Source organism: Alternaria alternata (genome assembly GCF_001642055.1).
Source record: "Alternaria alternata strain SRC1lrK2f unplaced genomic scaffold CC77scaffold_3, whole genome shotgun sequence".
Classification (NCBI taxonomy): domain Eukaryota; kingdom Fungi; phylum Ascomycota; class Dothideomycetes; order Pleosporales; family Pleosporaceae; genus Alternaria; species Alternaria alternata.
Genome location: NW_017306192.1, coordinates 433,295 through 459,028, shown reverse-complemented (window position 1 = coordinate 459,028; position 25,734 = coordinate 433,295). Strand labels below are relative to the sequence as shown.

The window sequence follows — 25,734 nt, the reverse complement described above, 5'->3', positions numbered from 1 at the left end:
ACACGTTCTCTTCGGCAGTTGCGTCGCTACATCACGAGTTTCCGAATTTTCGCTCTCTAGTGTTACGAGTCAAATGGGCTAGGACGGAATCTTTCAACTACGAACATAGTTCGCCATGTGTTCGTTCGCCCAGAGTTTCCTTAAGTACAATCGGATATTAGCGTTCTAGAGACTTATAAATGAAGCGTTTCTTTTTTTCGAGAGAACATTTTCTTCTAAATCCTGTCCGCTGTCACAATACCTCAACGCCATTGGTCTAATCGACATGCTGGTACCAAAACGCGGGTATGACGCAGTTGAGTAACGCTGTATCATATCGTGGTGACAGTATGTTCCCTAAAAGCCTGTATTCACTGTGTACAGCGTAATTAACACCATCGCTTCGATACCTCTACGCAAACTCTCAAAAAAAAAGCCTAAACTATCCGTCATTGCTTCCTACCAATCGTCAATCATATCATTAAACTCTTCACTCTCCACATCCATGACTTTCCTGGCAGCCTCACTTCCACTAACAGGTAGCATCTCCAGTCCACCATCTTCGTCATCTGTCTTCTTGAAATCTTTTGGCACCTCTTCGGGGTCAAGAAGACCGACCTGGAACAGTACAGAAGCTTGGTCCCAGTACACCCTCTCGGACCATATCTTGCCCGCTCTGAAGCCTACAATGCTCACCACCACTATCTCAACTTTCTGGTTCGTGGGCTCAACGCCAGGAAGGATCCACGGCATTTGGCAGGTATGCTTGAATTGTATGTAGAGTTCGTCTACGATTTGGTCGACGCCGACTGTGCGCGAGATGAGCCGCATGTGCATCGATGGTGGAGAGGTTTTGAGGAAGTAGTCACGGTAAAAGCGCTTCAAGTCCGGAAGTCCGCTTCCACCAGTCATGGTTGGTGTGAAGTTTATGTAAGGCGTAGGCTTTTTAGTGTAGGTTTCTAGGAGTTTATCGAGGGATTTGGGACGGTACTTTTCTGCTTGGTGTCAACTTTCATACGAATGAAGGCAAGGGGTGACTATACGCACGTTCTTCGTTCTCCTCCAGTACCCGCTCCAAATCCACTTCGGCACTGAAACCCCGACGAACTGTACTCAAACTTCTACTCCAGGCGAGCGCATCAGCGACGGCATCGTACTCATCCAGGTCATGCTCTGCAAACCCTGCATCCACACCTTCGTATGTAAAGCAAGGATACAAGATTTTGTCCTGTAAGCCTCCTGCGCCTATGCCAGGTGTAACACGCTTCTGTACCGTTTTCCGCTTGCCCTGTATACCCAGGACTTCTGGGCGACGCGTAACGCCTACGGTATTGTCGTTGCCGGATGTTCCCTCAGCAAGATGCACGAGCACGCGAAAAGAGGATGTAAAGCGATGTCGCGTATCGGGGATGGATGTTGGGTAGTAAGCGATGAGGGAGCAGAGTTTCGAGGTGGCTGTTTTGGGTTCCGAGAAAACGTCTAGACACACGGCTGCAGCGTCACCGAAGGCTGGACAGATACAGTCAGTACGTGTTTCGGCCGGTGATTAGGCGCATGACATGCGCCAGGCTGTGAGGGGCTTGTATACCTACGATGGCGTACCGTTCCCCAATGCCCATCTTGTCGCCTAGTTTATGAAGCGTTTGCACATATTGCTTCCCGCCTTTTCCGAAGGGTATGTATTCCACAATGAAGCCTTCGTCGCGCCATGCCTTCATCGTCTCGATGTCGAACTCGGTGTCTTCGGCGGTGATGTACAGCACAGGCGTGCTGCTCCTAAACGACAGCCAGCCATTGCGGTCGGCAAGAAATTGTTGCGCCATATCGTGGTTCAGAGTCGTGGTCGCAATGGTATGCGCGCTCACGCGATGGCTGTGGTAGCTCCACTATTGGCAAGCGTAGCTATCCCGGTTTCGTGTTGGATCCGTCCGACGATGGATGAGATGTTATCGACGGCGTTTCGCGATGCACGATGTCAGGTCGGGTCCTCGCAGACTGGCAATGGCAAAATGATCATGCATGTAGCGGCGCATTGTCGGTGTGGGCTCACATGAGTATTGTTGAAAGCTGGTTATTTGAGTGGCTCCAGTGGAGTCGCGCCGGAGTCCTCCATATCGTGCATGACGTAGGGCCTATAAGCCTCTCCCAGCTAAACCGAAAGAGGCGTTGCCGTCTGCGTCGCACCTGATCTCGTTCATCGTCCTGGAAAGTTGGCCTAGGTAAACACTGCAGATGGTCACGAGATTTTTAGATTTTATCAACATGCCCTCGACAACCCATTGGCTGTACACAATGTGAATCGCAGTTGTGGCAGGCTGTAGCAGCTCCCGAGCCAATCACATCGCCCTGGTGCCTGATTCGTAACTAGGATGGACGACAGTCAACAGATACCATCACGCCCTCCAGTTTCTTCTTCTCTCACTTTGTCTTTTATCATTGTCATATGTTGTGCTACAAGATGAAGCGTACGGCTAGGTCAGATCCGAATCGCTCCGACCTCACAGCAGCGAAACGACGGCGCACGTATGATTACATCCCGCTTGATATACGACATCTTACTAAAACTTTGTAGCGTGCCAAATCCAGCTACAGACCGTCGGTTCTGGGGCCTGAGCTGCGAGGATAGCGCTCGGGTCGTTGATCTCTACGACGAAGGGAGGCTGCTCATAGCGGACTACAACAAAGCTCAACAAGAAGTCGAGGCTAGGCGGAATCTGCTCGAGGAATCTGCGAGAGGGCCTGGTGAATGGGACTTTATGTCTCGCTGGGACTTCGATTTCGAATACGAGTTCGATGACACTGCAGACGAAGAGGAACAGCTCAGACACGCTAAACTCAAATATATTATGGACAAAGATACCGAGCTCTGTAATCTCGTAAGAGATCTAGAAGCCGCCAGCTATTCGGTTGATCGTATCGCGACGGCTTGCGCCGATCTGCAGCTATGTTCATCGCTTACAGCAATCATTCTCGCCAAGCTTCCTCGCGAGCTTCGAGACCATGTCTACGATTATCTCTGGGCAGGAGAGCACGTCGAGAGCATGGATAAGGCTATCTCGTTTGTTCCTCGGCACTATTTCTCAGATGAAGCTGTCATCAACGCACCAGAGCTGCCTGTGCCGCGTTTCGCGAACGTCACATTCGTTGGCCTAGAATTCGCATCTGAAGCTGCGACTCGGTACTTCAGAGTCTTGTCAAGTGCGGAACTTGACTACCGTTACGTACGTGCCAATCTTGAACGCAACCGCTTTGGTCCCATGACATTCGTGGTCAAGAACGAAATTCGGCGCCTTGTGATGACGATTGATGAGAGCGCTGGGACTATCTGCCAAGGTACAAGGATAGCTTGTGAAGCTCTCAACGACAGCATGAACAGCCTGCTCGTGTTCAAAGATCATCAAAACATCAGCATCGAGATTTATTTGGAAGCGGGCATGCAATGGAGCCTTGCGTTCTACCAGGCTCTCGAAGTCATCAAGCCAGTGTTCATGACACTTCGCGAAGCCAACATAGACATCAAAGTCCTGGGTTACGACTTCTTCAGCACCACCGAAGACGATGATACTGACATCTTTTCCGAACAACTCAACCACTATCTCACAGCAGGTAAACCTGAAGAATGGCTCGACATGAAAGCCAGAGAAGTCAAAAGCGTACCACGAGGACTGCTTCGGCAGCGGTGCAAACGAGTAAGAAGCTCAGAACTTGTATAGAGAGTGAACTAAGAATGTGTGTAGACACTGAAGATCATGCGAAAGAACCTTGAGTTCTACACCCGGAACAGTCGCAAGGCCACAGGGGCTGCTACAGCGAGCTTGTGATTATGTGGTAGTGGTACCGCAGTGGCAGATGGAAAACCTCAGGGTCTAGATCTGGTAGCGAACACTTATTTATTTCCTCAAATCGAAGATACTGGCACGCCCAGGACAATTGTAGGATTATCATGAATCACCACAGCACTAGGGTAATACCATCTGAGCTGAAACTACAGCTTCGCTCTGGGCGCTTCACTATCATGGTTCCATCCTGGCATATCCGCTAAATCCTTGGCACGCGCCGCCCTTCGTGACTTCAGCGCGTCGCCAGTGCCTGGGCGCCATCTCCATGCATGTGCTAGGTCATCTGATAATTTACCTTCTAGCAGCTCGACCACATGCTTACCAATGTTAGGTAGAAGCTTGAAGGTGTGACTACACATGGTATTAGCAACGTGTGGAAACGTTCAGTACAACAGAACCAAGACTTACCCACTGTCACCCGTGGCCAGAATAAAGTTCTTCCACTCAGGATGTTCACACATCAACAGTGCTGCATCTGCTGTATCGGTACACCAACACAGATGCCTGTTGAACAGTTCCTTCTCGGTAAATTTGGGCAGAAACGTTGCGATAGCCTTGCGGATACTGACCTCCGAGGCGTCCGGGTAGGTATCTGAAGGGTGTTTTGCGGCAGATCTAGGTACAGAAATAAGTTTTGGAGAAGATGTGCCAAAAGGTTGATGCTGCTTGAAGCGCGTAAAACCTGGAAACTCGTCACAGACTTTGATGACGCCGTGTTCATCGGGCTCGAAGAAGAAGCCCACGTCGCCATTGTAGACTACGGGAACGTTCTTGTATTCTGCGGCCTCACTCGGAGACAGTTGAATGTGAGCGTATACCCAGGCCTTTACATGTTAGATGTGCGTGTTTAATGATTGAGTTGCAGCAATATACCTTCGACACACATTGGTCTTGAAGATCAACCAATGTAGGACTCCATGCACCAGCCGCCAAAACCACCTTGTCAGCATAGTATTTTGTTCCGTCGACCGTCTCAACGCCGATACAAACGCCCTCGGCAAGAAGAGGTTGTTTGAAAGAGCCTGCTCCGCCAAAGCCAAACTTGACGCCTTTATCGCGCAGAAATCCACCGATAGCGTTGATGGCTTTTGCTGCTGCGAGCCATCCGCCGTCTTGACTAAAGACGGCTTTCCATCCCTTGATCTGTTCGCGATCGAGAAGCGGCATCTTCTCGAGGATCTTATCCTCCGAGTCTAGCCATTCTGTAGTCGCCTCCAGACCAGCGTTCGCATCGAGCAGGGCCTGGTAAGCTTGTTTGAGATCCGCAAGTCCTTTCTCGCCATGCGCGCAGTCAAGCTATCAGATCCGTTAGCCTTGAGTCTGCTCATACGTTTTTTACGTGTTGTCACTCACCCGCCCGGTCTTGTGAAAGTACTCTTTAAACAAATCGTCTTCTGTCCACATCTGCCTTGCCTCTAAGCTCAGCTGCAAATCCACCTTGTTCCGCAAGCGGATGCCCATGATTTTGTTCAAGTCATTGCCAGCTGATTGGGATGATGGGATCGGGTAAGTGTCCAGAACTGTGATATTCGATGGTGTGTATCCTGTGCGTACAAGATGAAGGGCTGTTGAAGACCCAATGGTACCGCCACCACCCACTACGATGACGGAAGTATTGGCCCTCGTAGGTGCCATGTTGGAGTAACAATGTCTATCACGCTTGAGACTTCTCGCGTACTGGAGTGTCAAAGAGCGATGCCGGAAGTCGTTATCAGTACCGACCCACGATGTTATCCCGCCGGTTAAGTATCGATCAAGGCTGCACACGCCACCGTTAGAATGATACGATGGCGACCCATCTCGCACGCGCCAGATGCGAACTCAGGAAGTTTCGATTAAGTAATTGAGGCCTGCCGTCCCAAGTATCGCCGGCCCTCCTCGCTTGGCGATCCCGACTGTTACAGTGTCCAAACAGGGTTAGGCTGGCGGGCGTCAGTGGTGCGTAAAGCCGCGGCTATCTCTGTTCCCACCCAGCTTGCGCACCGAGCAAATGCTGGTCTTCCTTGAAACTTTGCATCGCGATAGCAGAAATGGGTCGATACAGCTGCACTGCGATATCAACAACCCCGAACTGTTACGAGCGCAGTACTCAACCCGCGGAGCATCTTGCGTCTGACTCGCATGCTGTAACCCAAGCGTAGCAACCCGATATCTAAGCCTTGCAAAGCCTACGTTCCATGTCTAGCGCGTGCTTGCCATCCCTTAACTATCCTAGCTTAGAGCCTCCACTTTTCCCGACTGTTCGCACTTCCATGTTCAGCCTAGCCTGCATTCTCACCCAGACTGCCCTCTCCCTCGGACACCCATCTGCCACCGGAGCCATCGACTCCACAAGTCGCTATCAGCTGGACCCATCGGCGGGAACGACTCGCTTTACCCCAGCTTGGGGTAATGTAGGCCCGAAATCCACAGATAAGCCGGGATGCTAGATGCGTGGATAGACAGCAGGTGGGAGATATGTGTGAGGGGATGTGGTATATATAAAGCTCGCGTGCTATGCTTTTGGTTTCACTTCAGCTCGGAGCTCAGCTCACATCTGTCTCTATTCATTTCCGGTCTTGCCAATAAGAGTCTTCTGAGATGTCCAAATTCGACGCTGCCCCTCCAAATACACATGCTGGTGGTAATGACGACGCCCTTCGCACAAAGGGCAGCGATCCGCTCAACGCTCCTCCCACGTATGAGGTAGCCGATGAAAGAGTCAACATGGAAGAGTATGCTAGGACAGTGCCAAGATGGAAGAGAATCTGGCAACACAGTTTGACACAAATGATGTTACTCAGTGTGCAGGCTTTCTGTGGCCCTGCCATGGCTGATGCTATCGCCGGTAAGCTTCCTATCGATGCACCAAATGTAGTGATTTAAGCTAAGAAGGTTTCAGGTCTCGGTGGAGGTGGTCTCGCAACTCCTCAAACCTCGAACATTGCGACGGCTGTCAACTACACAATGCTGGCTGTCTGCTGTGCCCTCGGTGGACCCATCGTTAACAAACTGGGAACAAAGTGGGCATTGGTCATCGGTGCTTGCTCGTTTCCAATTCGAGGCTCTTCATACTACTGCAATTCCAAGTTTGGAAACCAGTGGTACCTGATTTTAGGTGGCTTCTTCACTGGCATTGGCACCGGCACTTGGTAGTAAGTGTCTCTGTAAGAATTACATGTAAGCCATACACTGACTTAGTACCTCTGTATTTAGTGTAGCTGAGTCGGGCACCATTATGTCTCTTGCACCATCCGGATCTCGTGGCAAATACTTAGCTCTTTGGATCGTTGCTCGAAACTTGGGGCAGCTAGTCGGCGGTGCTATCAAGTGAGTCTTCTCGATGTGGAACCTACACAGCGATAGCTGACCTTAGCCCTACAGTCTGTCGAAAAATCACGAGAAAGGTGTAGTCGGTGGTGTAACACCCGATACATATGTCGCTTTCTTGATTATCGAATGCATGGCCTTGCCCTTTGCCTTCCTCATATCCCCTCTTGAACGAGTCGTACGCTCGGACGGAACGCGTATCCTAGTATCCGAGAAAATTGGTACCAAGATGGAATTCAAACAGATCAAGATAACTATGACCTCAAAGCTGATCCTACTATCTGCTTTCTGGGCTATATGGTCTTTCTTCTACAGGTTCGTCAATCTTGCCAGATACTGACATGAACACCTGCTGATAAGGCGTTAGTGGTACATGGTCCACCTATCTTGGTACCTACTTCAGCGTCCGCGCCCGCGCACTCTCCTCCCTTATCTCGCCTTTCTTTTGCATCGTTGGATGCTTCGGTTTGGGCTTCATACTTGATCTCAAGGGTGTCAGTCAACGACGTCGCGCACAGATTGGTCTCTTCACGGTCGTGCTCCTCAACCTTGGCGTGTACATTTGGTCGATTGTCATGCAAGCTCGTTTCAACAGCAATAACCCCGGAAAGATCGATTGGGACGATTCGTTGTATGCGCGTTCCTTCTTGCCGTACTTCTTTGTTCAAACCACCGGTCCTTTGTCACAGTCGTATATGTACTGGTTGCTGTCTTCTTTTGCAACAGACGCTCAAGGTATGCCTCATTACCTAGTAGCTCTAACAGATCAGAGACTGACAAGATATAGCCAACGTACGCAATGGTGCAGCTTTCCGCTGTCTTGAGGCCATCGGACAAGCCATCTCGTACGGCATGAACACGCAGATCAAGACATCGCCTCTAATCGGATTCTGCGTCACATTCGCGTTGATGGCTCTTGCTCTAGGCCCGATGCTGGTACTGGTGAATTCAACACCAGACCGCATCCCTGCGGATGTGATTGCGGAAGAGCAGTGTCGCCAAGAGAAGAAGATAGACAATGTTGAGGTTGAGACCAAGGTATGAGCCTGCCCAGAGAAGTCTGGTTCGACGAATTGGGAACGGGTCCTTTCAGACAAACACGATATAGACGTGAATACAATATTTGACGTAATTCTGAGCCTGATGTTCTGAAAATTGTGCTCGCAACTCCAAATTCGTCTTTGTCAACGGGGCGTAAGGGAGAAACACGTAGACAAGCCGTGAGCCACTGGTCATCTAGCTGCCTCTCCGTCATCAACGGGGCGTCTTGTATGAAAATGAGCTTCTCCTCTTTATGCATGGCGTTATCAAGTGCTGACATGCCATAATGCAAGTTAGATTGTTTTCTACGCTACCTTTTGCCAATACAAGCATACAAACACGGCCTGTGTATGAAAGGTCGACGTAGTTGATGAGCTCAGCACTAGCTGAATGCGGAAGTCACACAATCTCAGATCAAGGTAACACAAACAATCGGAGAAAGACGTACAGAATCGCGTAAGCTGATACGTTTGAGCAGATCAGAAGCTAAGGCTGTGCTTACTGACTTAGCTGGCTATTCTGCCGGTATTTACACGATGCTGACAATGATCAAATGAGGTGTGAACGATTGTGAGTATATCAAGGTGCATCTGCACCGGAATCTGCGTTCGGACTTTGCTCTGTACCATTGCAATTTGTCTTATCTTCAATACAACATTATGGGTTCTATAGCAGAGAACGGAGTAGAGCATCCTTCGGACCAACTCATAGTGCATGCTATCGAAGAGAAGGCGAGATGGATACCAAGCAACATGTTCATGAGATACGCGTTGGAAGACTGGGAGCAGGATGGTTACAAAACAATTACGTGGAAGCAGTATGCCAACGCCATCGACAAGATGGCTTTCTGGTTTGACGAGCAGCTTGGAAAGGCGGTAGATCGCGAAACGGTTGCTTACTTTGGGCCGAACGATCCCCGATATGCCATCCTGGTACCGGCGATTGCTAAAAGTCGACGCAAGGTAAGTGTTGATTTTTAGAATGTGAGTTTTTGACTGACGACTCTTGTAGTTACTGGTTCCAGATGGCCGTGTGACCAACGAGGGGCTGGCGGGATTGGTGGCGTTGACCAACTGCAAAGTTTGGCTCTATGCAACAGATGATCCTGCAGGACCATTGGTTAAACCGGAGTCGAGCTTGAAATTATGTGCAGTGCCGTCATTGGAGTGGATGCTCGACAATGAAGGGCAGGAGCGCTACCCATATGAGACAACCTTTGAAGAGGCCAAATGGGATGAGATAGTCATCATCCATACATCCGGTACTACTGGTAAGTCAAGCAGAACGCATTCAAAAGCCACAAGCTCATATTTCTTCAGGCGATCCTAAACCCATCTTTCATACCAACGGGATGTGGTCCGCGCTGAGAAACGTACCCATACTTAGCCGAAGACACTGGCCTCGAGGCATCGTGTATGAAAGCTGGATCGGAAAGACAGCTCTGAATCCTTGTCCACCGCAATGGGTAGCCGGCCTGCATGCGATGATCATGGCGCCAGTGTTTCTCGATGCTCCATGTGTGATGATGCCCAGAGGCGAAGTTACCCTGACTCCCGCCCTGTTCAAGAAGATTACTTCGATGAACAAGATCGATGGCATGAAGTGTCCGCCCTTTACTATTGCCGGCCTCTACGAAGATCCAGTAACCAGAGAGATTTTGAAATCGCTGGAGTTCGTCGTATACATTGGCGCACCCTTGGACCGAGCGATTGGGGACGACCTCTATCAGCATACGCGATTAAGCCCAGTCATCGGATCTACAGAGACTGGAGACCAGATTGATCTACGACCAGCGGATAGGAGCCTTTGGTACACGCACGACTTCGTTCCGGAGAATGGTCATAAGATGGTGCCTTTTGATACGGAGGGCTTGGACAATCTTCACGAGCTTATCCTCGAGAATGCTGAGGATGGTCGTACCAACCCTTTCCAGCTAGCTTTCTGGAACTCAGGACATCGGTACTTGAAGCGTATTGAAACTAAGGAGCTGTACCGACCTGTCAAAGACTCTGACGGTCGCACACGATGGGCATTCTCTGCTCGCAAAGATGACTTGACCAAGTTGGACTGGCTGGCGAAGTTCCATGCCCAGGACATTGAGAGCCGGATTCTGCAACATAAGGAGGTGCAGAACGTGGTGGTGGGCGGAGAGGGTCGTCCTGCGCCGTACGTTATTGTGCAAGTAAAGGAGGGAGCATTGGATGAGAAGAGCGAGGCGCAGCTGCTTGATGAGCTGTATGATAGCGTAATTGCTGGCGCCAACAAGAACGATATCGACGAAATCAGGATTCCGAGGGAGACGGTTATGGCCGCGACGAAAGAGAAACCGCTCAAGGTTAATTTCAAGCAAGTGGTGCAGAGGAGGGCTATTGAACAGGACTACCTGGAGGAGATCGAGCAGGCGTATCTGCAGTTAGAGGGAGCCAGAAGGACTTAGTTTTGTCTGAATGACACTTGACGCGAAATCTAGCCAACTCTTCTCCGTTGCTTGTTGTTTGATGATGGTGCTTTAAGTCGAGTCAGCCAAATCTAGGAAAGCGCGTCCACGGCAGCCACAAAACGCGCTAGCTGTGAACCTCGGCATATTGAGGTAATGATGTCGGTCGTTGCGGTTGACTTACTCCGCATTTCATGGAAGAGCGTCCATAAACACTGAGCTCTCTTCTTTGGTGAAATTTTTACGGTCCTTAATCTACATTGATAGTACAAGCGATCTCACAGGCATAATGTCCTACTCCAAGCGCATCGACCAGATTGCAGGCCATCTCAACTACCCTAAGGGTATGTTGGCTGGCCAAACTGCCATTATTACAGGTTCTGGACAGGGAATTGGCGCTGAGGCTGCAAAGCTGTTTGCGAAAGAGGGTGCGAAGGTTGTAGTTGCTGATGTAGATGCTAGTGGGTTGATGCAAGTATCTTGAATCTCCAAATACCAGCTAACAGCTCGCAGAAAAAGCGGGCTCTGTAGCCGCAGAGATCAACGAATCTGGTGGCAGCGCCATAGCTGTGGCAGGCGACGTGCTCGACGATGCCTACATCAAGAAGCTCATCTCTGAAGCCGCTGAGTTTGGAGGCGGCAAGATCCACATCATTGTGAACAATGCCGGCTACACATGGGACGGTGTCATCCACAAGATGACGGACAAGCAATGGCACACTATTGTCGACCTGCACGCGACAGCGCCATTCAAGATTGTGAGGGCTGCAGCACCGTACTTCAGGGTCAAGGACGGCGAGCCCAGGAACATCATCAACATCTCAAGCACAAGTGGTGTAAATGGCAACGCGGGACAGATCAATTACGCGCTGGCCAAGGCAGGTGTTACTGGTATGACCAAGACAATTGCCAAAGAGTACGTCCTTATCATCTTTCCCCTACTATGTCCCGCCTAACAATGTCCAGATGGGGCCCTCAATTCGGCGTGCGCGCAAACACGGTTGCTTTCGGCCATATTCAGACGCGCTTGACGGCGGCGAAGGAGGCTGGCGCCTTCATCACGACACCCGACGGCGAGAAGGTAGCGCTGGGTATACCACAGGCACAGAAGGCGGGTGCTGGTCAGGGCCAGGAGCACATGGACATTCCGCTGAGGAGACCTGGTACGGCGACGGAGGCGGCGAGTGCCGTGTTGGCCGTGGCGAGTCCGCTGTTCAGCTATGTGAACGGAGAGACGATCAAGGTGACTGGAGGCAGGAATATGTAGACAAAGTACAAGAGTCGTGCGACACTTGACAAACTCAACTCCCCTCGTAGCTCAAACACTTGTTGTGGTGATGAAGTCGCAAAAGACAGTGGCGTGGTTTCAACTACCAAGGATCTTGGACAGGGTCTCGGCGCGCGTGTTCCGCTCCGCTATCCCCAGATGCATCTGCCACCAGTCTGCCGCAACATCCAGACAAGACGTAGCCCCTCGTCGACTTTCTTCTTGCGTGTATTCCTATATTTTGCCGTCACTCCTTAGATCCGTCCACCATGTACATGCGCAATCGATAGCCCATGTCACCAATTACTCTCTGAAGCATCCGCATACCTAGTTACCCATCATTCGCTCTCGCGGACCATTCGCCGCGGGCGAGCATCCCCTACCACGACTTCGCGCAACACGTGTACGACGACGACACCCTCTCCCTGCCACTAGCTCGCCATGAGCGACGAGAAGCATGGCTACGTCCGCGAGCCATCACCACCGCCCATCCCCACATACGACGAGGCAACCTCGTCGCGCAATGCCCCTGCGCGCCTGGGACCCAACGAGACCAGCGACGATGCCGAGCGGCAAGGCCTGCTGAGCCCGGATGTCCGCGTCCAGTCGGATCCGCGCAGGCGCAATGGATACTACCAGGCTCCTTCAGTGCAGTCGGTAGACGACGATGGCGACTCGGATCTCGGGAGTCCGGTGCGGGAGAGCCAGGACGAGGACCTGCGCCAGACCATGGAGGAGATGGATATCCTGGACCCAGAGGCTGTCGAAGAAGGACGGGCGAGGCGGAACAGATCAAGAGGGAGGTTCTCGAAACGCTTCTACAGTATCAGACATTCACTCTCCAGTTGGAACCTGCCCCGGATACCCTGGCCGAGCTGGCGTCCCAACTTCAGCGCTGTGACGGACCATATACCCACCATACCAGAAGAGTACAAGCCAGGATGGTCCATCATTGCGCGACTGTTCGGTCTCATCTTGATCATAATCCTCGTCTACTTTCTGGTCGTCAGCGAGGTGGTGCCCATGGGCGGTGGATTCGGCACCCCATTCAACCCCGAGTGGGTACGGTCGACGGCCATGGGGAGCGTGGAGAGCTGGAGAATTGAGAAGAATCTCGAGTACATCACAAGCTACGACCACATAGGCGGAACCGAGGGAAGTTACGTGCTGGGCCAGTGGATCGAAGGCAAATTCAAGGACGCACACATGGATACATATACCCATGATGAGTATGCTAGACATCCGAGGCATTGTTGAGCCCCACGCTGACTTGAGCAGATACTACGTATACATGAACTATGCGAACAAGGGCGGCCGGAAAGTCGCCATTGTGGATCCACCGGAGAAGAAATGGGAAGCCAAACTCGAAGAACCGTCCGTCTTCAATCCAGCCAAAGCGCAAACGCCCGCCTACCACGCTATGTCCGCGAGTGGGAACGCTACCGGACCTCTGATATACGTCAACTACTGCGACAAGAAAGACTTCAAGCGGTTATGGGATAGCGAGGTGGACGTGCAAGGTGCAATCGTGCTTTGCCGATACTACGGCACACAGCCGGACCTAGCCATGAAAGTCAAATATGCGCAAGACGCTGGAGTCGCCGGTGTATTGGTATACTCAGACCCAGCAGACGACGGCTTCAAAAAGGGAAATCCCTGGCCGGATGGCAAATGGCGACCTGGTGACAGCGTGCAACGAGGCTCGGTTGCACAGACAAACATGATCATGGGAGATGTTCTTACGCCTGGACGGCCGAGTGTGAAGAAGGTGGAGCGTATGCCGCGAGACAAGAACCCAGCATTACCTAAGATCCCAAGTCTACCACTTTCCTGGAAGGATGCGCAGAAACTCCTCAAGTCGCTCAAAGGTTCAGGCGAGGAGCTGCCGGATGAGTGGGTTGGTGGTGTACCGGATGTTGGCGACAAATGGTTCTCTGGTCATCCAAAGACTTCTCCAAAGGTGTTCCTGCAAAACGACCAGGATGAGGTCGAACAACAGCGCATTACCAACGTTTTCGGATCCCTCAAAGGCAGCGAAGATCCCGCTAGCAAGATCGTGATCGGAAACCACCGCGACTCCTGGTGCTTCGGTGCAGCAGACCCGGGCTCTGGCACGGCTGTTATGCTCGAAGTCGTCCGTGTACTGGGCGAGTTGCGTACTCAAGGGTGGCGACCCCTCCGCACTATCGAGTTTGCTTCCTGGGACGCTGGTGAATATAACAGAATCGGCTCCACAGAGCACGTTGAAGCCAACGTCCAAGCCCTTCGCGATAGCGCTGTTGCCTACCTCAATGTCGATGTGGGCGTGACAGGTGACAAACTCTGGGCCAACGGATCTCCCATCTTCCAACATGCCTGGACGCGCGTGCTCGACCGACTGTCCGATCCCCACGAGAACAAGACTCTAAAAGAACTCTGGGAAACCTCAGACTCTAAGATCGGCAATCTAGGGGCCGGAAGTGATTACGTCGCCTTCCAGTCCATCGTCGGTACCTCCTCGCTCGATTTCGGCTTCACTACTAAAGAAGGCCAATCGAATCCCATCGCGCGCAGCTGCTACGAGACGCTTTCCTGGATGCGCAAATACATCGACCCCTCCTTTTCCTACCATGCGCTGCTCACCCAACTCTGGGTTCTCCTTATCCTCGAGCTTTCCCAAGAGCCCATCATCCCTATGAAGATTGACGACTATGCCCGCTCTTTGCAAGAAGAGGGCCAAAAGCTGTTGGACTGGACCGAGAAAGTGAGCGGTGGTGGAGAGTACGACATTGAGATTTTCCAGCCTCTGGTAGACAGCCTTAGTATGTTCAAGAAGAAGGCGGAGGCGTTTGGACGTTGGGAACAAACTTGGTATAACCAAGTCTATGCGACTGGTGGCTTTGAGAGCAGTGGTGTCACTATACAAAGAGTCGCACACAACGGAAGAATTGCAGGTTTTGAGACCGACTTGCTTGATCTTGCAAGGGGCAAAGATGACAAGGGGCCTCATGGTGTAAGTTCAGCTCATTCTTTCACAAACATGGCCAACATCGACTAATACACGCATAGCTCCCCAACCGTGACCAATACAAACACGTCATCTTCGCACCCGATCTTAACAACGGCCTGGAAGCCAGCGTCTTCCCTTTTGCACGCGAGGCAATCGAGAAGAAAGACTGGGACGCCGCTGCCAAAGCGATCAAAAAGACGGCTGATATACTGAACCGCGCGAGCGACAGGCTCGGCTGAAAAGGTATATTTGTGTATAGCAGAGTTGCATTTACGTGGTGTTTTGGGCGTAACGAAAGAATGGCAACATTGCATCATTGGTTTGGGGGTCCATCTCGTATGTAGTGCTGGGCTTCGGCTTCATATGTTGGTATTATATTGATGTCAATCTTGGTGAACATCACCATCACCATTAGACAATTACGTCTAGTCATCTCGTCTCATATTGTACTATCCATATTAATTATGCCTCATTGTGTCGATGGCGCATACAACCCCTTCTCTTTCTCGAGTTTCGCATTCTTCCTCCACCACCTCGCTTCTTGAGATCGAAAACATACAAGGCGATGATATGACTTCCTCAAGAAGGATCGAAATATCGTAACGTGTTTCTCTCGACGTCTCTGGTGTCGACTCCGGCCTGGACGATTGGAAGAGAACGCAAGTTTATGAATGTGGTGAAGGCCGGTCTCATCATCCTGATAATTTTCTTGCATCAAGATAGTGTCGACTCTGATTGATCTGATGCGTCTGAATGGGCTCTTCCAAGAGAACCTGCTACTTGACAATGCATATATCAAACTATGAGAGCTTTGGGATCATCGAGGAATACTGATCCCGAGTGGTATTTGAACATGGCGCACTGTCGACTCGCAAGTCGTAATATTTAGTGCCGGGAGCCATCTTAGCAATTGGCGATCTAGTGGCTTTCGAACGTTCGATGGACTCTACTGTGCTCTCGGTTAGTCGTCTGCGACAGTGGTTTGGTGGTTAGAACGAATGTCTTCCGTAGCAATCTCTCGTTATGTGCAGCCGAAAGTTAGTTTGAAGGTTTCGTGATGCTTTTACTACGATGCTTAAGCTTGTTTTGATTGTGGGGTATAAATCTCAAAAGTGCTAGCAGCCCGTTGAAATGGTAGCTGGGTAATCGTACGAGTAAGGCCAGTGCAAATCTCCACGTTGTGACTGTCCGAAGCGAAGCCTCTGTCCTAGTCGAGAACCGCCGCGGCTACGACCGAAAAACGTGGAGTCAGCCAGGCGCTAGAAGCACTAGTAGGTGACTAGTTCTTACGTACAGTCCAGCGAACACTCGGCCGCCCCGACAAGCTCCTCTCACTATGCTGAATAAAGGGCTTCGTGCATCGGTTCACCGTTCAGCGGCTCGACTGACGCTGCCTCATGAGTTCGAGTGCTTGATGTCAGGCACCGCACCAGCCGGCACATCCACGTAAGACGCCATTCGACTTCCAGACCGAACAAACAGATATCCCCAGCCTGTGAGCAAAACGTATGCAACAACATTCATCAAGTACAGGTCTAGCATGCCGCTAAGTGATGCGCTGCACAATACACTTCTCGCTTCGAACATAAAGTGAGCCAGTGAAGATGAAAGCGCTCTGAATTCGATACAGCCAGCACGCCCGAAACACCTCATCGCGTTAGCGTTCAGCCTTAGCACCCCTGAGCAAATCAGCCCATGTACTACCAGCACCGCTTGGGATAATCGACTATTTTTACTCGCACAACAGCGAAGCCGGCTGACTAGACAAACAACATGCCCATGACGCCCAGCCTCGTGGCTTGCGTCGTTGGCTTCGGAAAAGATGTAGTGTCGCTGTATCTGCTCGATGGAAAAGCCACCAGCTGAAGTTTTGGCACGATGTAGACGCTTGCCGGCCTAGAATCGCTCGACATGGGAAACTATGCTCGCTTCTTTGCTTGGAGAAATCGATGACAGGTCATGAGACGAATTGTATAAGGAGACCGCTACGCAGCGATGGTGTTGAAACGAAACCACATCTTCGAAGCGCTGCAAACGCACTCACACTCGTTCCATCCTCATTCATTCAGCTCAGCCATATACCACTCTAGTTCACTATAGTGACCACTGTTCAAACTTCCTTCTATTATCATTATCCTGCTCTGTTGCGCCAACCAACCTCATATTAGCCAACGCCAAGCATCTTCTTTCGATCGCAATGTCCGGACCAGAAAGCAAACTCGGCGGTCTTTCCACCAGCATAGTCGCCGTAATTGCTGTGGGTGGTGTCGCGGGCCTTCTGGCACTCATCGTCGTCGCTGCTATCATTATGGATATACCAAAGCGTATGAAAAAGAAGAAGAACACGGGCATCATGGCAGCGGAAGAGATGGAGAAGAAGAGTATGGATATCGAAGAAAAGCCTATGGGAATCAATGAAATGGAAAAAGGCGCTCCCAAATTGTCGACAACCCGAACGTCGATGAGATCTCCAAGCCAATACTCAAGCACGCAAGTTGATCGGTCAACGTCGCCAGAGTGTCAATGCGCACATCCTTCGATAGTTATACATCCGTCGCCAGTATATTCGAGTACCTCGACGTTATCACAAGGTTATTAGAACCCTGCCATGTACCCCACGAACCTCTTGGATATAACGGTCCGTTTCTACACCATCCGGACCGATTCGGGCTCTCGGACAACTTTTACACCTTTATTCGGCGTTAGCATCTGTGATGGCTTCACTAAATCCGAGCACATTTTGTTGCCACGAGATCAAGGCGTTGTGTTCGGAAGTGTGGTACCTTTTGTCTACACGGTGTATGGAGTTAACGGCTATAAGCGCTGGGCAACACGAAACTGCGAGCCTCGCGCATCAGCCTATCGCTTGCTCTAGCACTATTATCCAAAGTGCTGTAGTCTAGGCACCAGGTGCATTCTTCTTCTCTGGCACCCGATTCGCCACTGTCATACTGCATCATCGTCGTGCCAAATACAGATGGCATAGATTTCAGCTTTGTAAAATCAGTCAGCGTCAGCACTTGTAGTAATGAAGGCTTTGATACCCCTCGCGTAGAAGGAAGAAATTATTTGATTGTTGGTCTTTGCCATCTACTGTAGTGTTTCATATCGATGTGCTGCCCAATGTGTATGCTCTTGAAAGGGCAATTGCTTTCTCTCTTGCGTAGATCTCGTAACAACGACGCGTTAGGGGTAAGGATAGCATGTTGCTAACGCATACTACGACCAGGGCGAAATGTCTTAGGTAATAAGCACTAAGAAACGAGGCCACCGTCATGCCCCACGTTTCATACCCTACCAGTGGAGTAGAGTAGACGCTCTATCGAGGCAGCTGTCGTGGCCATTCCGTTCCAGTGCTACCGCTTACTTTCTACGATAAAGATATGGAAATGTACTCAATCTACATAAATACTCGAGTACCCCTTCCAGACTGAAGGTAGCACTTCTACAGGAACATCCAAAGCTCTTCCTCCTGACCTTTATTGAGCCTGCATTATTCTCATATTATTGCTCATCTCTGCTACATTCAAAACACCGTTCATGATGGCGGACTTCAAACCCTACAGCGAGCAGCCCGAGCTCCATACCAAAGCCCCTTACCGCGCTGCTATGCTCACCCAACCTGCAAATCTCAAGCAAGCGCTTAAAGACGCTCAAGCTGATGCGAGTAAGAGTCTCATGGGTATCGCACAAGGCATCCCAAGTACCTTTATGACGAAGTTGATCGCATCCACGAAGCCAGATTTCATCTGGTTCGATGTGGAGCATGGCATGTACAACCGGTTGACATTACACGAGTAAGTTGTCTTGTTAAGATGGTCAACCATGAGATTGTTTTAGGGCTGGGGTATACATGAGAGCATACCGCTGACCGATGCGACACAGTTGCATCCACGCCGCACAGCATCACTCGGAGGGAAAATCAATGGCCATCTGCCGTGTACCAAAAAATGACGAAATCAGCCTCACAACAGCACTTGATGCAGGTTGTGCCGGAATCGTCATCCCGCATGTTGAGACCGCCCAAGAAGTCAAGGACTTCATGAAAGAGATGTACTTTGGCGGTACGTCACCCTTTCTTCTCTTTATCTTCCCCATGATACTAAAACGTTTTTCTAGGCGGCAAAGGCCACCGTTCATTCAGTCCCTGGACCTTCACTCCTGGAATGACCCAGTCTCTCTACCCCAACGATGCCTACCAGGTGCAGACAGCGAACAATCACGTCTGTATCATCCCGCAGATCGAATCGGTCAAGGGTGTTGAGAACTGCGAGGAGATTGCTGCAGTAGAAGGCATCTCTGGTCTCATGTTCGGCCCTGGAGATTACATGATTGAGGCTGGTATGGATATCGATGGATTCTTGAAGGGAAACCCTGATCCCAAGTTCTTCGAGGCGATGGGCAAGTTCAATGCTGCGGCCGCCAAGCATGATTTACCTATCTTTGGGTAAGTTTATGGCCCTTTCCGATTTTGAAAAAGGTAGCTAATGATGATCAGTGGTGTGATGGGGGTAGACCAGATACCAATGGCCATTCAGTCAGGTATGCGAGCAATTGCTGTGCAGTTCGATGTCTGGGGCACTACACGACTCTTTGCAAATTCTTTGGAAGAGGGCTGGAAACATGCAAAGAGCTTCGAGGGAAACCCGAAACCGAGTATGGCGGACGGACAGGCGAAGACGCCTTGATAAGTTTGGTTAATGAATGGAGGAGCTCGATTTTCTTGTGTTGTGAGGTAACAGATGAATGTAGCTAGGGAGGTTGTACTCCTAATCCCACAATGAGTAATGATAGACTGAACATCTGACGCAGTTCGCAGTCAGCTGTGTTACCTTCGCGAGTTGTTGCTGTGCCGCTGTCGCCACTGTTAATGGATTTCGGAAGACGCGAGAGGAGGAACCGATATAGCGTAGGGATAAATCCGACTTTACCGTAGTGCAAGGCAGAAATCCTGGAAGTGATCATTGTTGCACACCCCAAAGAGGACATTGATTTTCCTGCCACATTAGGCGTCCGGTTGAAGGCCACCTTAACGAGGCTGTGTGCGTACTTGGCACTCTGAGAGTTTGCCAATCAGCTCTACCGGTGCGCGGAGCGTTTCTTGAACTCTATGAGCTATACTCGAAAGAGCTAGCCGGGTGCTACTCACCATGAGAAGGATGGACATAGCCTTGTGATGCCATCGCCGGGCGGTGATATAAGTAGAACAATTCGATCGTCTTGCATATATTGGTAGTGCCTACCGACATTCCCTTTGATACAGTATCAATTTGCATGCGTTGGTGCAAATTTGTATATCAAGATATCACTTCCTCATCATGTCCTTCCCAACTTCAATAAATCTTGACAACTGCGAACAAGACTCATCCAACAAATACATTTGCAGCACGTCTGCTCCGAACAGTAACTACGGTTAGTATATCTTGAGGTCTTGTCTCACGTTCGAATACCTAATTCTGGATACTAGAAAATGCAAAGAACGATGCGCAAAGCGCCTTCGGTAAGTTCATCTTTACAGCATTGAAACGGTCCAGTCCGACTGACTACTGATAAAGACAATGCCGTGAAAGCGCAGCAGAGAACAATTGGCATAGGCGTGGGGGTTGGAGTAGGACTGTTTCTCCTTTTCGCTGGCCTGGCTATCTGGGCGTTCCGACGGCATAGCAAGAAGCGAACGCGACAAATAAACGAACAGGCACAGACACAGGCGAGTGTGCTACAGCCGAAGATGTCACAGACGAACCCGCCGCAACCGTGGATAGGTCAGCGAGATGAAGTGGACGGGCTAGCATATAGGACTGAGGTTGAGGCTCAAGACAAACCGCACCAGTACCAACCGTACCAGGCCCAGGAGATGAACGCGAATCCGTACGGTAGCCAGTTCCAAGGTGGTCCGATATTGGAAGCGCAAGGAACACATGATGCTCAGGAGATGCCGTTGAGCTATAAGCACCATCCGCCGCAGGAAATGCCAGGAGGCACACAGGACAGGGGTGTTGAGAGGCGATGAGTTAGTTCGTGTTGCAATACCAGAATTTCATCTCACATCAGCGTTCTGATGTAAGGGCGCGACATTTTGACTGATAACAACATGCTTCGGATAGAGCGGACAGTTCCAAACTATGTGGTTAGTGGTAGAGGTTTTGGATGGTTCCAGCCGGTCGCCTCCACCTCGCGTCAAATGTGGCCCGTGCGTTACCAGCCATCACCCAACCACCACATTTCCAGCCTTCGAGAAATTACGCAACACAACGGCAGCTACTATGGATCTAATAAACGGATACCTACATCGCAGTTTCCACTCTGTTCTCTGCCAGCGCATACCAACACCGAACCCGTGCTCAACACGTGTACACGACTATCAACGGCGCCGGACAGTCAATAAGCCTCTTTGATACTTTCAAGACCATGCTTCTCAACCCCCGAACTCTGGCTCTGGCCGCTCTTTTCTCCACACTGGTTACTGGTCGGCCTTTTGACTCACCAAAACCGCGCGATGTTGGTCGACGCGATAAGAGCTATTCGGTTGTCAATGTTGGTGGAGATTCATCAACCCCAGCACCTGCGATAGCCACTTCGGTGATTGAGACGACAAAGACCGTCGAAGTCGTCGGTCCGGGAGCAACAGTCACTCAGGAAGTTACTGCGACCGTCATCAAGCCTCAGCCGGCGCCAGCACCGACAACCAGCTGCAGCTCGAGCAGCGCATCGAAGTCTTCGTCTTCGTCAACACCCGCTCCAACAACGACGTCGACGTCGACTCCGGGAGGATCTTCATCAACTCCCAGTCCGTCGGTACCTTCATCAACATCCATCGCAACATCAACCATCTCAAGCTCGTTCTCTAGTAGCATCTCGACACCAATCGAGACGCCGAAGCCAATATTCGTTACCGTCACAATATCGAAGGGCGATGGTCCTACCGAGTACTATGACGATGGCATGTGGCACACCCACTACCGCATCAAAACGTTCGAGGCTGCCGCAGTGGTCACGGCGGCCCCGTAGCCGGCTTCACGAGCTTGTTCTCTCACACCCCAGGGGAAGGCATTATCCCGAGGTGCGTTGAATGGAGCCTTCATTCTCTTCTCTCGCTTGGGCGGTGGACTGGTCCGATCCGCCTGTTCTTTTCTTCTACTGTGTTTTACGATATATACGAGTAATGGTTGGAAGCCATCATATGATGGCGAGGATTGGAAGTATGATGACTAGACGCGTCTGCGAGACGAGCACACATGTACAATTAGATTAGATAATAGATTCATGAACAAGCGCAAGTTTTGAAATGGAAGAGTGATGGCTAGACTAGTGATGACGCAGCTCGAAGGGGAAGCTCCCATCCCTGCTGGCTTGGCGAACGGTTACGCCCAAGGCGGCGGTGCCTATCCACCACGACCAGCTCTCCACAACCCCGGACGATCCGCTTCTCTCGCACACAATGGCGTCGCCGCCCCCCGTAGAAGACCAAGCTCGTCTGCTCGAAGATGCCCTCGCCGTGGTGCGCCAGCAGACGATGCTCATGCGGCGGTGTCTCGAGACGCCGGGCAAGTTGATGGATGCGCTCAAGTGCAGGTACGCGTGTGACGTGATATGAGGGCTGTTCTGGCTATGCGCTGCAGTGCTAATGACTCCAATGCACAGCTCGACACTTGTCTCCGAACTTCGGACCAGCAGCCTCGGCCCGAAGCAGTACTACGAGCTCTACATGGCCGTCTTCGATGCCCTGCGCCATCTCGCCGTCTACCTCCGCGAGAACCACCCCGTAAATCACCTCGCCGATCTCTACGAACTCGTCCAGTATGCCGGAAATATCATCCCCCGCCTGTACCTCATGGTCACCGTCGGGACCGTCTACATGGCTATTGAGGATGCGCCCGTCAAGGAGATTATGAAGGATATGATGGAGATGAGTCGCGGAGTCCAACACCCTATCCGTGGTCTGTTTTTGCGGTACTACCTTGCGGGTCAAGCACGCGACTGCCTTCCATCTGGCGACAGCGAGGGGCCCGAGGGCAATCTCCAGGACTCCATCAGCTTCATCTTGACAAACTTCGTCGAGATGAACAAGCTGTGGGTGCGACTACAACATCAGGGACATTCGAGAGAGCGCGAACAGCGTACCAAAGAGCGACAGGAACTGCAACTTCTCGTGGGAAGTAACCTGGTCAGACTCAGCCAATTGGTTGACTTGGAGAACTACAAGAAGATCTTGAACCCGTTGCTAGAGCAGATTGTACAATGTCGGGATGTTCTAGCGCAAGAATACCTACTGGAGGGTATGTCACAAACTGTGGACACCCGGAGACCGCTAACATGCAGCAGTTGTCACACAGGTTTTCCCTGACGAATTCCACCTACACACGCTCGATCAGTTCCTCTCTGCCGTTGCGCGCTTGAACCCACATGTAAATGTTAAAGCCATTGTCGTGGGCCTCATGGACCGATTGTCGTCGTATGCGCAAAGAGAAGCCGAGTCCGAAAGCCCAGAACAGCGCAAGAAGACGGAAGAAGAGTCGATAGCACAGCTCATGGAACAAATGCGGATAGCAAAGGAGAAGAAGGCGGCCGAACCAGAGCCAGCGCCAGCGCAGCAGAACGGAGACGCACCAGAGACTTCGGAGACGGAACCAAGCACAGAAGAGGCTTCCGAAGAACCACCCAAACCAACGGATACCTCTGCTGAGACTGAAGAAAACCAAGCGACCGAGACAGATGGTGACATCGAGAAGAGGCGCGGTATACCCAACAACGTCAAACTGTTCGAGATCTTTCACGAACAGGTACAGACGCTGGTTAAGATGCAGCGGTTGCCAATACAGGACACAATCGGATTACTGGTGTCGCTGGCAAACCTCGCCTTGTATGTTTTACAAATATTTATGATGATGATGACGACGATTGTGCTAATTCTACTAGAAACATCTATCCCGAAAGACTCGATTACATTGACCAGGTCCTTACCTTTGCAAACCAAAAGGTCGCCGAATACCAAAACAGCGCCGACTTACACTCACAAGCCACCCAAAGCCAGATCCTCAGCCTCCTCCTTTCGCCGATCAAGACCTACATCTCTCTCTTCACCGCGCTCGCGTTACCGAACTTCATCCCTCTTCTACATTCACAACCGTACCCGACTCGGAGAGCAGTTGCTGGCGAAGTTGCAAGGAGTCTGATGCGGAATCAGACCTTCATTGCATCTGTAGAGAACCTCGAAAGTGTGCTGGAGATTCTCAAGGTCCTCATTCGTGAAGGCATCCAACAAGCCCAAGGATACCCAGGTGGACCAATTCAAAGACGAGCACAGGAGACAGAGGAGACAATAGAAGAGCAAGGATGGCTAGCGCGGATAGTACATCTCATCCGTGGCAAGGACAACGATACCCAATTCAAGGCGAGTATAATTAATGTTCAACCAAGATGCACACTAACAGCTCTCTCAGCTCCTCCAAGCTGCGCGCAAGTCTTTTGCCGAAGGCAACGAGCGTGTCAAATACACATCCCCGGCCATTATCACAGCATCACTCAAGCTCGCACGTCAATACAAGAAGCGCGAACACTTCGAAGACAACTGGCAATCGCAGTCATCAGCTCTTTACAAGTTCATGCACAACACTCTATCGACGCTGTACACCCGCGTTACAGGCTCCGCAGATCTCTCGCTCCGCCTCTTCATCGCCTGCGGTCAAGTAGCAGATCAAAACGGTTTCGAGGAGGTCGCGTACGAGTTCTTCGCGCAAGCATTTACAATATATGAGGAAGCGATTAGCGATTCAAGAGCGCAGTTTCAGGCCGTGTGCGTCATTGCGAGTGGCCTGCATACAACGAGGAACTTTGGCAAGGAGAACTACGATACCTTGATTACAAAGTGCGCGTTGCATGGAAGCAAGCTACTCAAGAAGCCAGATCAATGTCGTGCGGTATACCTTGCAAGTCACCTGTGGTGGGCGACTGAGATTAGGGCGTTGGGCGAAGAGGATCCAAAGAACGTGAGCGAAATCAATTCTACTCTTGACAAGATTGATACTGACAAGTATAGCTCTATCGCGATGGCAAGCGTGTGCTTGAGTGCTTACAGCGTGCTCTCCGCGTGGCCGATGCATGCATGGACGCTGCGGTCTCTGTTGAGCTGTTTGTTGAGATACTCAACAGATATGTCTACTACTTCGACCAAGAGAACGACGCTGTAAGTTGCACTCTTCTCCTTTCATATGAATGTCACTAACAACGAGCAGGTCACAACGAAGTACCTCAACGGCCTCATCGAGCTCATCCACTCAAACTTACAATCCAACGAGAATGCTTCTTCGCTTGAGAACCCAAGGAAACACTTTCAGCGTACCCTGGATTACATGGCGAGTCGAGAGTACGAAGGCGTGGTCACGGCACCGAAGTAATGTTTGTAGGAAAAGGAGACGCGGTGCCTATTTTGAGTTGGAACTCCTTGTACGACTACATGTACATGGATATTGCACGCTCGTATACCAAGTACATAGCATGGGAAAATCGAGAATGTTAATGAAGTCGAATGTGTTGTAGTGTGAACGCGTCTGTGCTGATATCTTCATAATCGCTTGCAAGGAGAATAGTGACGATCAGCTTAATCGCAACTAGCCAAGTCTATCATGAGCACACGTCAGAAGAGGAACGAAAGCGAGAATGTGTTGGTGCTAGTGCATTTACAGGTTGTCAGACTCTGTCAAATTTCATGTCCTCTTATCTTTGCATTAACAATCCGTTTTCGATCTTCAAAAAGGTGCAAGTGTTTGGTGTATGAACATGCATGCATTCTGTCCTTCCCAAAAATAAAGGTAAGCCGATGGCGCCGTTACCTGAATCTTGACTTCACAGTGGGACATGGGAAAGAGAGGGCAGC

General features: G+C 50.9%; 12 protein-coding genes across 12 annotated transcripts; 10 read left to right on the top strand and 2 right to left on the bottom strand.

Moving 5' to 3' along the window:
• Positions 1-117: 117 nt before the first annotated feature.
• CC77DRAFT_1037792 (dienelactone hydrolase-like protein) lies at positions 118-2,200 on the bottom strand. Its single transcript, XM_018527088.1, has 3 exons — positions 1,568-2,200; positions 1,027-1,488; positions 118-974 (listed from the first exon to the last, which is right to left on the bottom strand). Exons 1-3 carry the CDS (start codon positions 1,800-1,802, stop codon positions 439-441), a joined length of 1,233 nt encoding a protein of 410 aa, XP_018389785.1. The 5' UTR covers positions 1,803-2,200; the 3' UTR covers positions 118-438.
• On the top strand, positions 2,168-4,093 carry CC77DRAFT_1016740 (hypothetical protein). Its single transcript, XM_018524269.1, has 3 exons — positions 2,168-2,502; positions 2,552-3,668; positions 3,717-4,093. Exons 1-3 carry the CDS (start codon positions 2,438-2,440, stop codon positions 3,798-3,800), a joined length of 1,266 nt encoding a protein of 421 aa, XP_018389784.1. The 5' UTR covers positions 2,168-2,437; the 3' UTR covers positions 3,801-4,093.
• Positions 3,858-5,706, bottom strand: CC77DRAFT_955194 (fructosyl amino acid oxidase). The gene is made up of 4 exons (XM_018535474.1): positions 5,172-5,706; positions 4,692-5,114; positions 4,227-4,642; positions 3,858-4,169 (listed from the first exon to the last, which is right to left on the bottom strand). Exons 1-4 carry the CDS (start codon positions 5,451-5,453, stop codon positions 3,965-3,967), a joined length of 1,326 nt encoding a protein of 441 aa, XP_018389783.1. The 5' UTR covers positions 5,454-5,706; the 3' UTR covers positions 3,858-3,964.
• A 692-nt stretch (positions 5,707-6,398) lies between these two features.
• CC77DRAFT_1057584 (MFS general substrate transporter) lies at positions 6,399-8,171 on the top strand (the record flags this gene model as incomplete). Its single annotated transcript, XM_018528033.1, has 6 exons — positions 6,399-6,645; positions 6,700-6,952; positions 7,014-7,127; positions 7,182-7,442; positions 7,495-7,862; positions 7,915-8,171. The coding sequence occupies 6 exons, from the start codon at positions 6,399-6,401 to the stop codon at positions 8,169-8,171; spliced, it is 1,500 nt and encodes a 499-aa protein (XP_018389782.1).
• A 603-nt stretch (positions 8,172-8,774) lies between these two features.
• CC77DRAFT_981359 (acetyl-CoA synthetase-like protein) lies at positions 8,775-10,669 on the top strand. The gene is made up of 3 exons (XM_018536081.1): positions 8,775-9,130; positions 9,180-9,438; positions 9,488-10,669. Exons 1-3 carry the CDS (start codon positions 8,828-8,830, stop codon positions 10,603-10,605), a joined length of 1,680 nt encoding a protein of 559 aa, XP_018389781.1. The 5' UTR covers positions 8,775-8,827; the 3' UTR covers positions 10,606-10,669.
• Positions 10,670-10,768: 99 nt separating this feature from the next.
• CC77DRAFT_1016736 (short-chain dehydrogenase/reductase-like protein SDR) lies at positions 10,769-11,914 on the top strand. Its single transcript, XM_018524268.1, has 3 exons — positions 10,769-11,066; positions 11,119-11,521; positions 11,572-11,914. Exons 1-3 carry the CDS (start codon positions 10,895-10,897, stop codon positions 11,870-11,872), a joined length of 876 nt encoding a protein of 291 aa, XP_018389780.1. The 5' UTR covers positions 10,769-10,894; the 3' UTR covers positions 11,873-11,914.
• Positions 11,915-12,030: 116 nt separating this feature from the next.
• Positions 12,031-15,335, top strand: CC77DRAFT_1016735 (N-acetylated-alpha-linked acidic dipeptidase 2). The gene is made up of 3 exons (XM_018524267.1): positions 12,031-13,101; positions 13,151-14,864; positions 14,921-15,335. Exons 1-3 carry the CDS (start codon positions 12,314-12,316, stop codon positions 15,098-15,100), a joined length of 2,682 nt encoding a protein of 893 aa, XP_018389779.1. The 5' UTR covers positions 12,031-12,313; the 3' UTR covers positions 15,101-15,335.
• A 1,451-nt stretch (positions 15,336-16,786) lies between these two features.
• On the top strand, positions 16,787-17,931 carry CC77DRAFT_515558 (hypothetical protein). The gene has a single exon (XM_018531993.1). It carries the CDS (start codon positions 17,059-17,061, stop codon positions 17,458-17,460), a length of 402 nt encoding a protein of 133 aa, XP_018389778.1. The 5' UTR covers positions 16,787-17,058; the 3' UTR covers positions 17,461-17,931.
• A 192-nt stretch (positions 17,932-18,123) lies between these two features.
• Positions 18,124-19,581, top strand: CC77DRAFT_515477 (macrophomate synthase). The gene is made up of 4 exons (XM_018531992.1): positions 18,124-18,658; positions 18,747-18,925; positions 18,981-19,308; positions 19,360-19,581. The coding sequence occupies exons 1-4, from the start codon at positions 18,402-18,404 to the stop codon at positions 19,547-19,549; spliced, it is 954 nt and encodes a 317-aa protein (XP_018389777.1). The 5' UTR covers positions 18,124-18,401; the 3' UTR covers positions 19,550-19,581.
• A 598-nt stretch (positions 19,582-20,179) lies between these two features.
• On the top strand, positions 20,180-20,871 carry CC77DRAFT_1057578 (hypothetical protein; the record flags this gene model as incomplete). The annotated part of the gene is made up of 3 exons (XM_018528032.1): positions 20,180-20,273; positions 20,329-20,361; positions 20,417-20,871. The coding sequence occupies 3 exons, from the start codon at positions 20,180-20,182 to the stop codon at positions 20,869-20,871; spliced, it is 582 nt and encodes a 193-aa protein (XP_018389776.1).
• A 398-nt stretch (positions 20,872-21,269) lies between these two features.
• CC77DRAFT_1057577 (hypothetical protein) lies at positions 21,270-21,869 on the top strand (the record flags this gene model as incomplete). The annotated part of the gene is made up of 1 exon (XM_018528031.1): positions 21,270-21,869. One exon carries the CDS (start codon positions 21,270-21,272, stop codon positions 21,867-21,869), a length of 600 nt encoding a protein of 199 aa, XP_018389775.1.
• A 389-nt stretch (positions 21,870-22,258) lies between these two features.
• CC77DRAFT_981351 (vacuolar protein sorting-associated protein 35) lies at positions 22,259-25,393 on the top strand. Its single transcript, XM_018536080.1, has 7 exons — positions 22,259-22,433; positions 22,503-23,137; positions 23,184-23,721; positions 23,778-24,267; positions 24,302-24,847; positions 24,898-25,044; positions 25,094-25,393. Exons 1-7 carry the CDS (start codon positions 22,300-22,302, stop codon positions 25,253-25,255), a joined length of 2,652 nt encoding a protein of 883 aa, XP_018389774.1. The 5' UTR covers positions 22,259-22,299; the 3' UTR covers positions 25,256-25,393.
• The last annotated feature ends 341 nt before the right edge of the window (positions 25,394-25,734 follow it).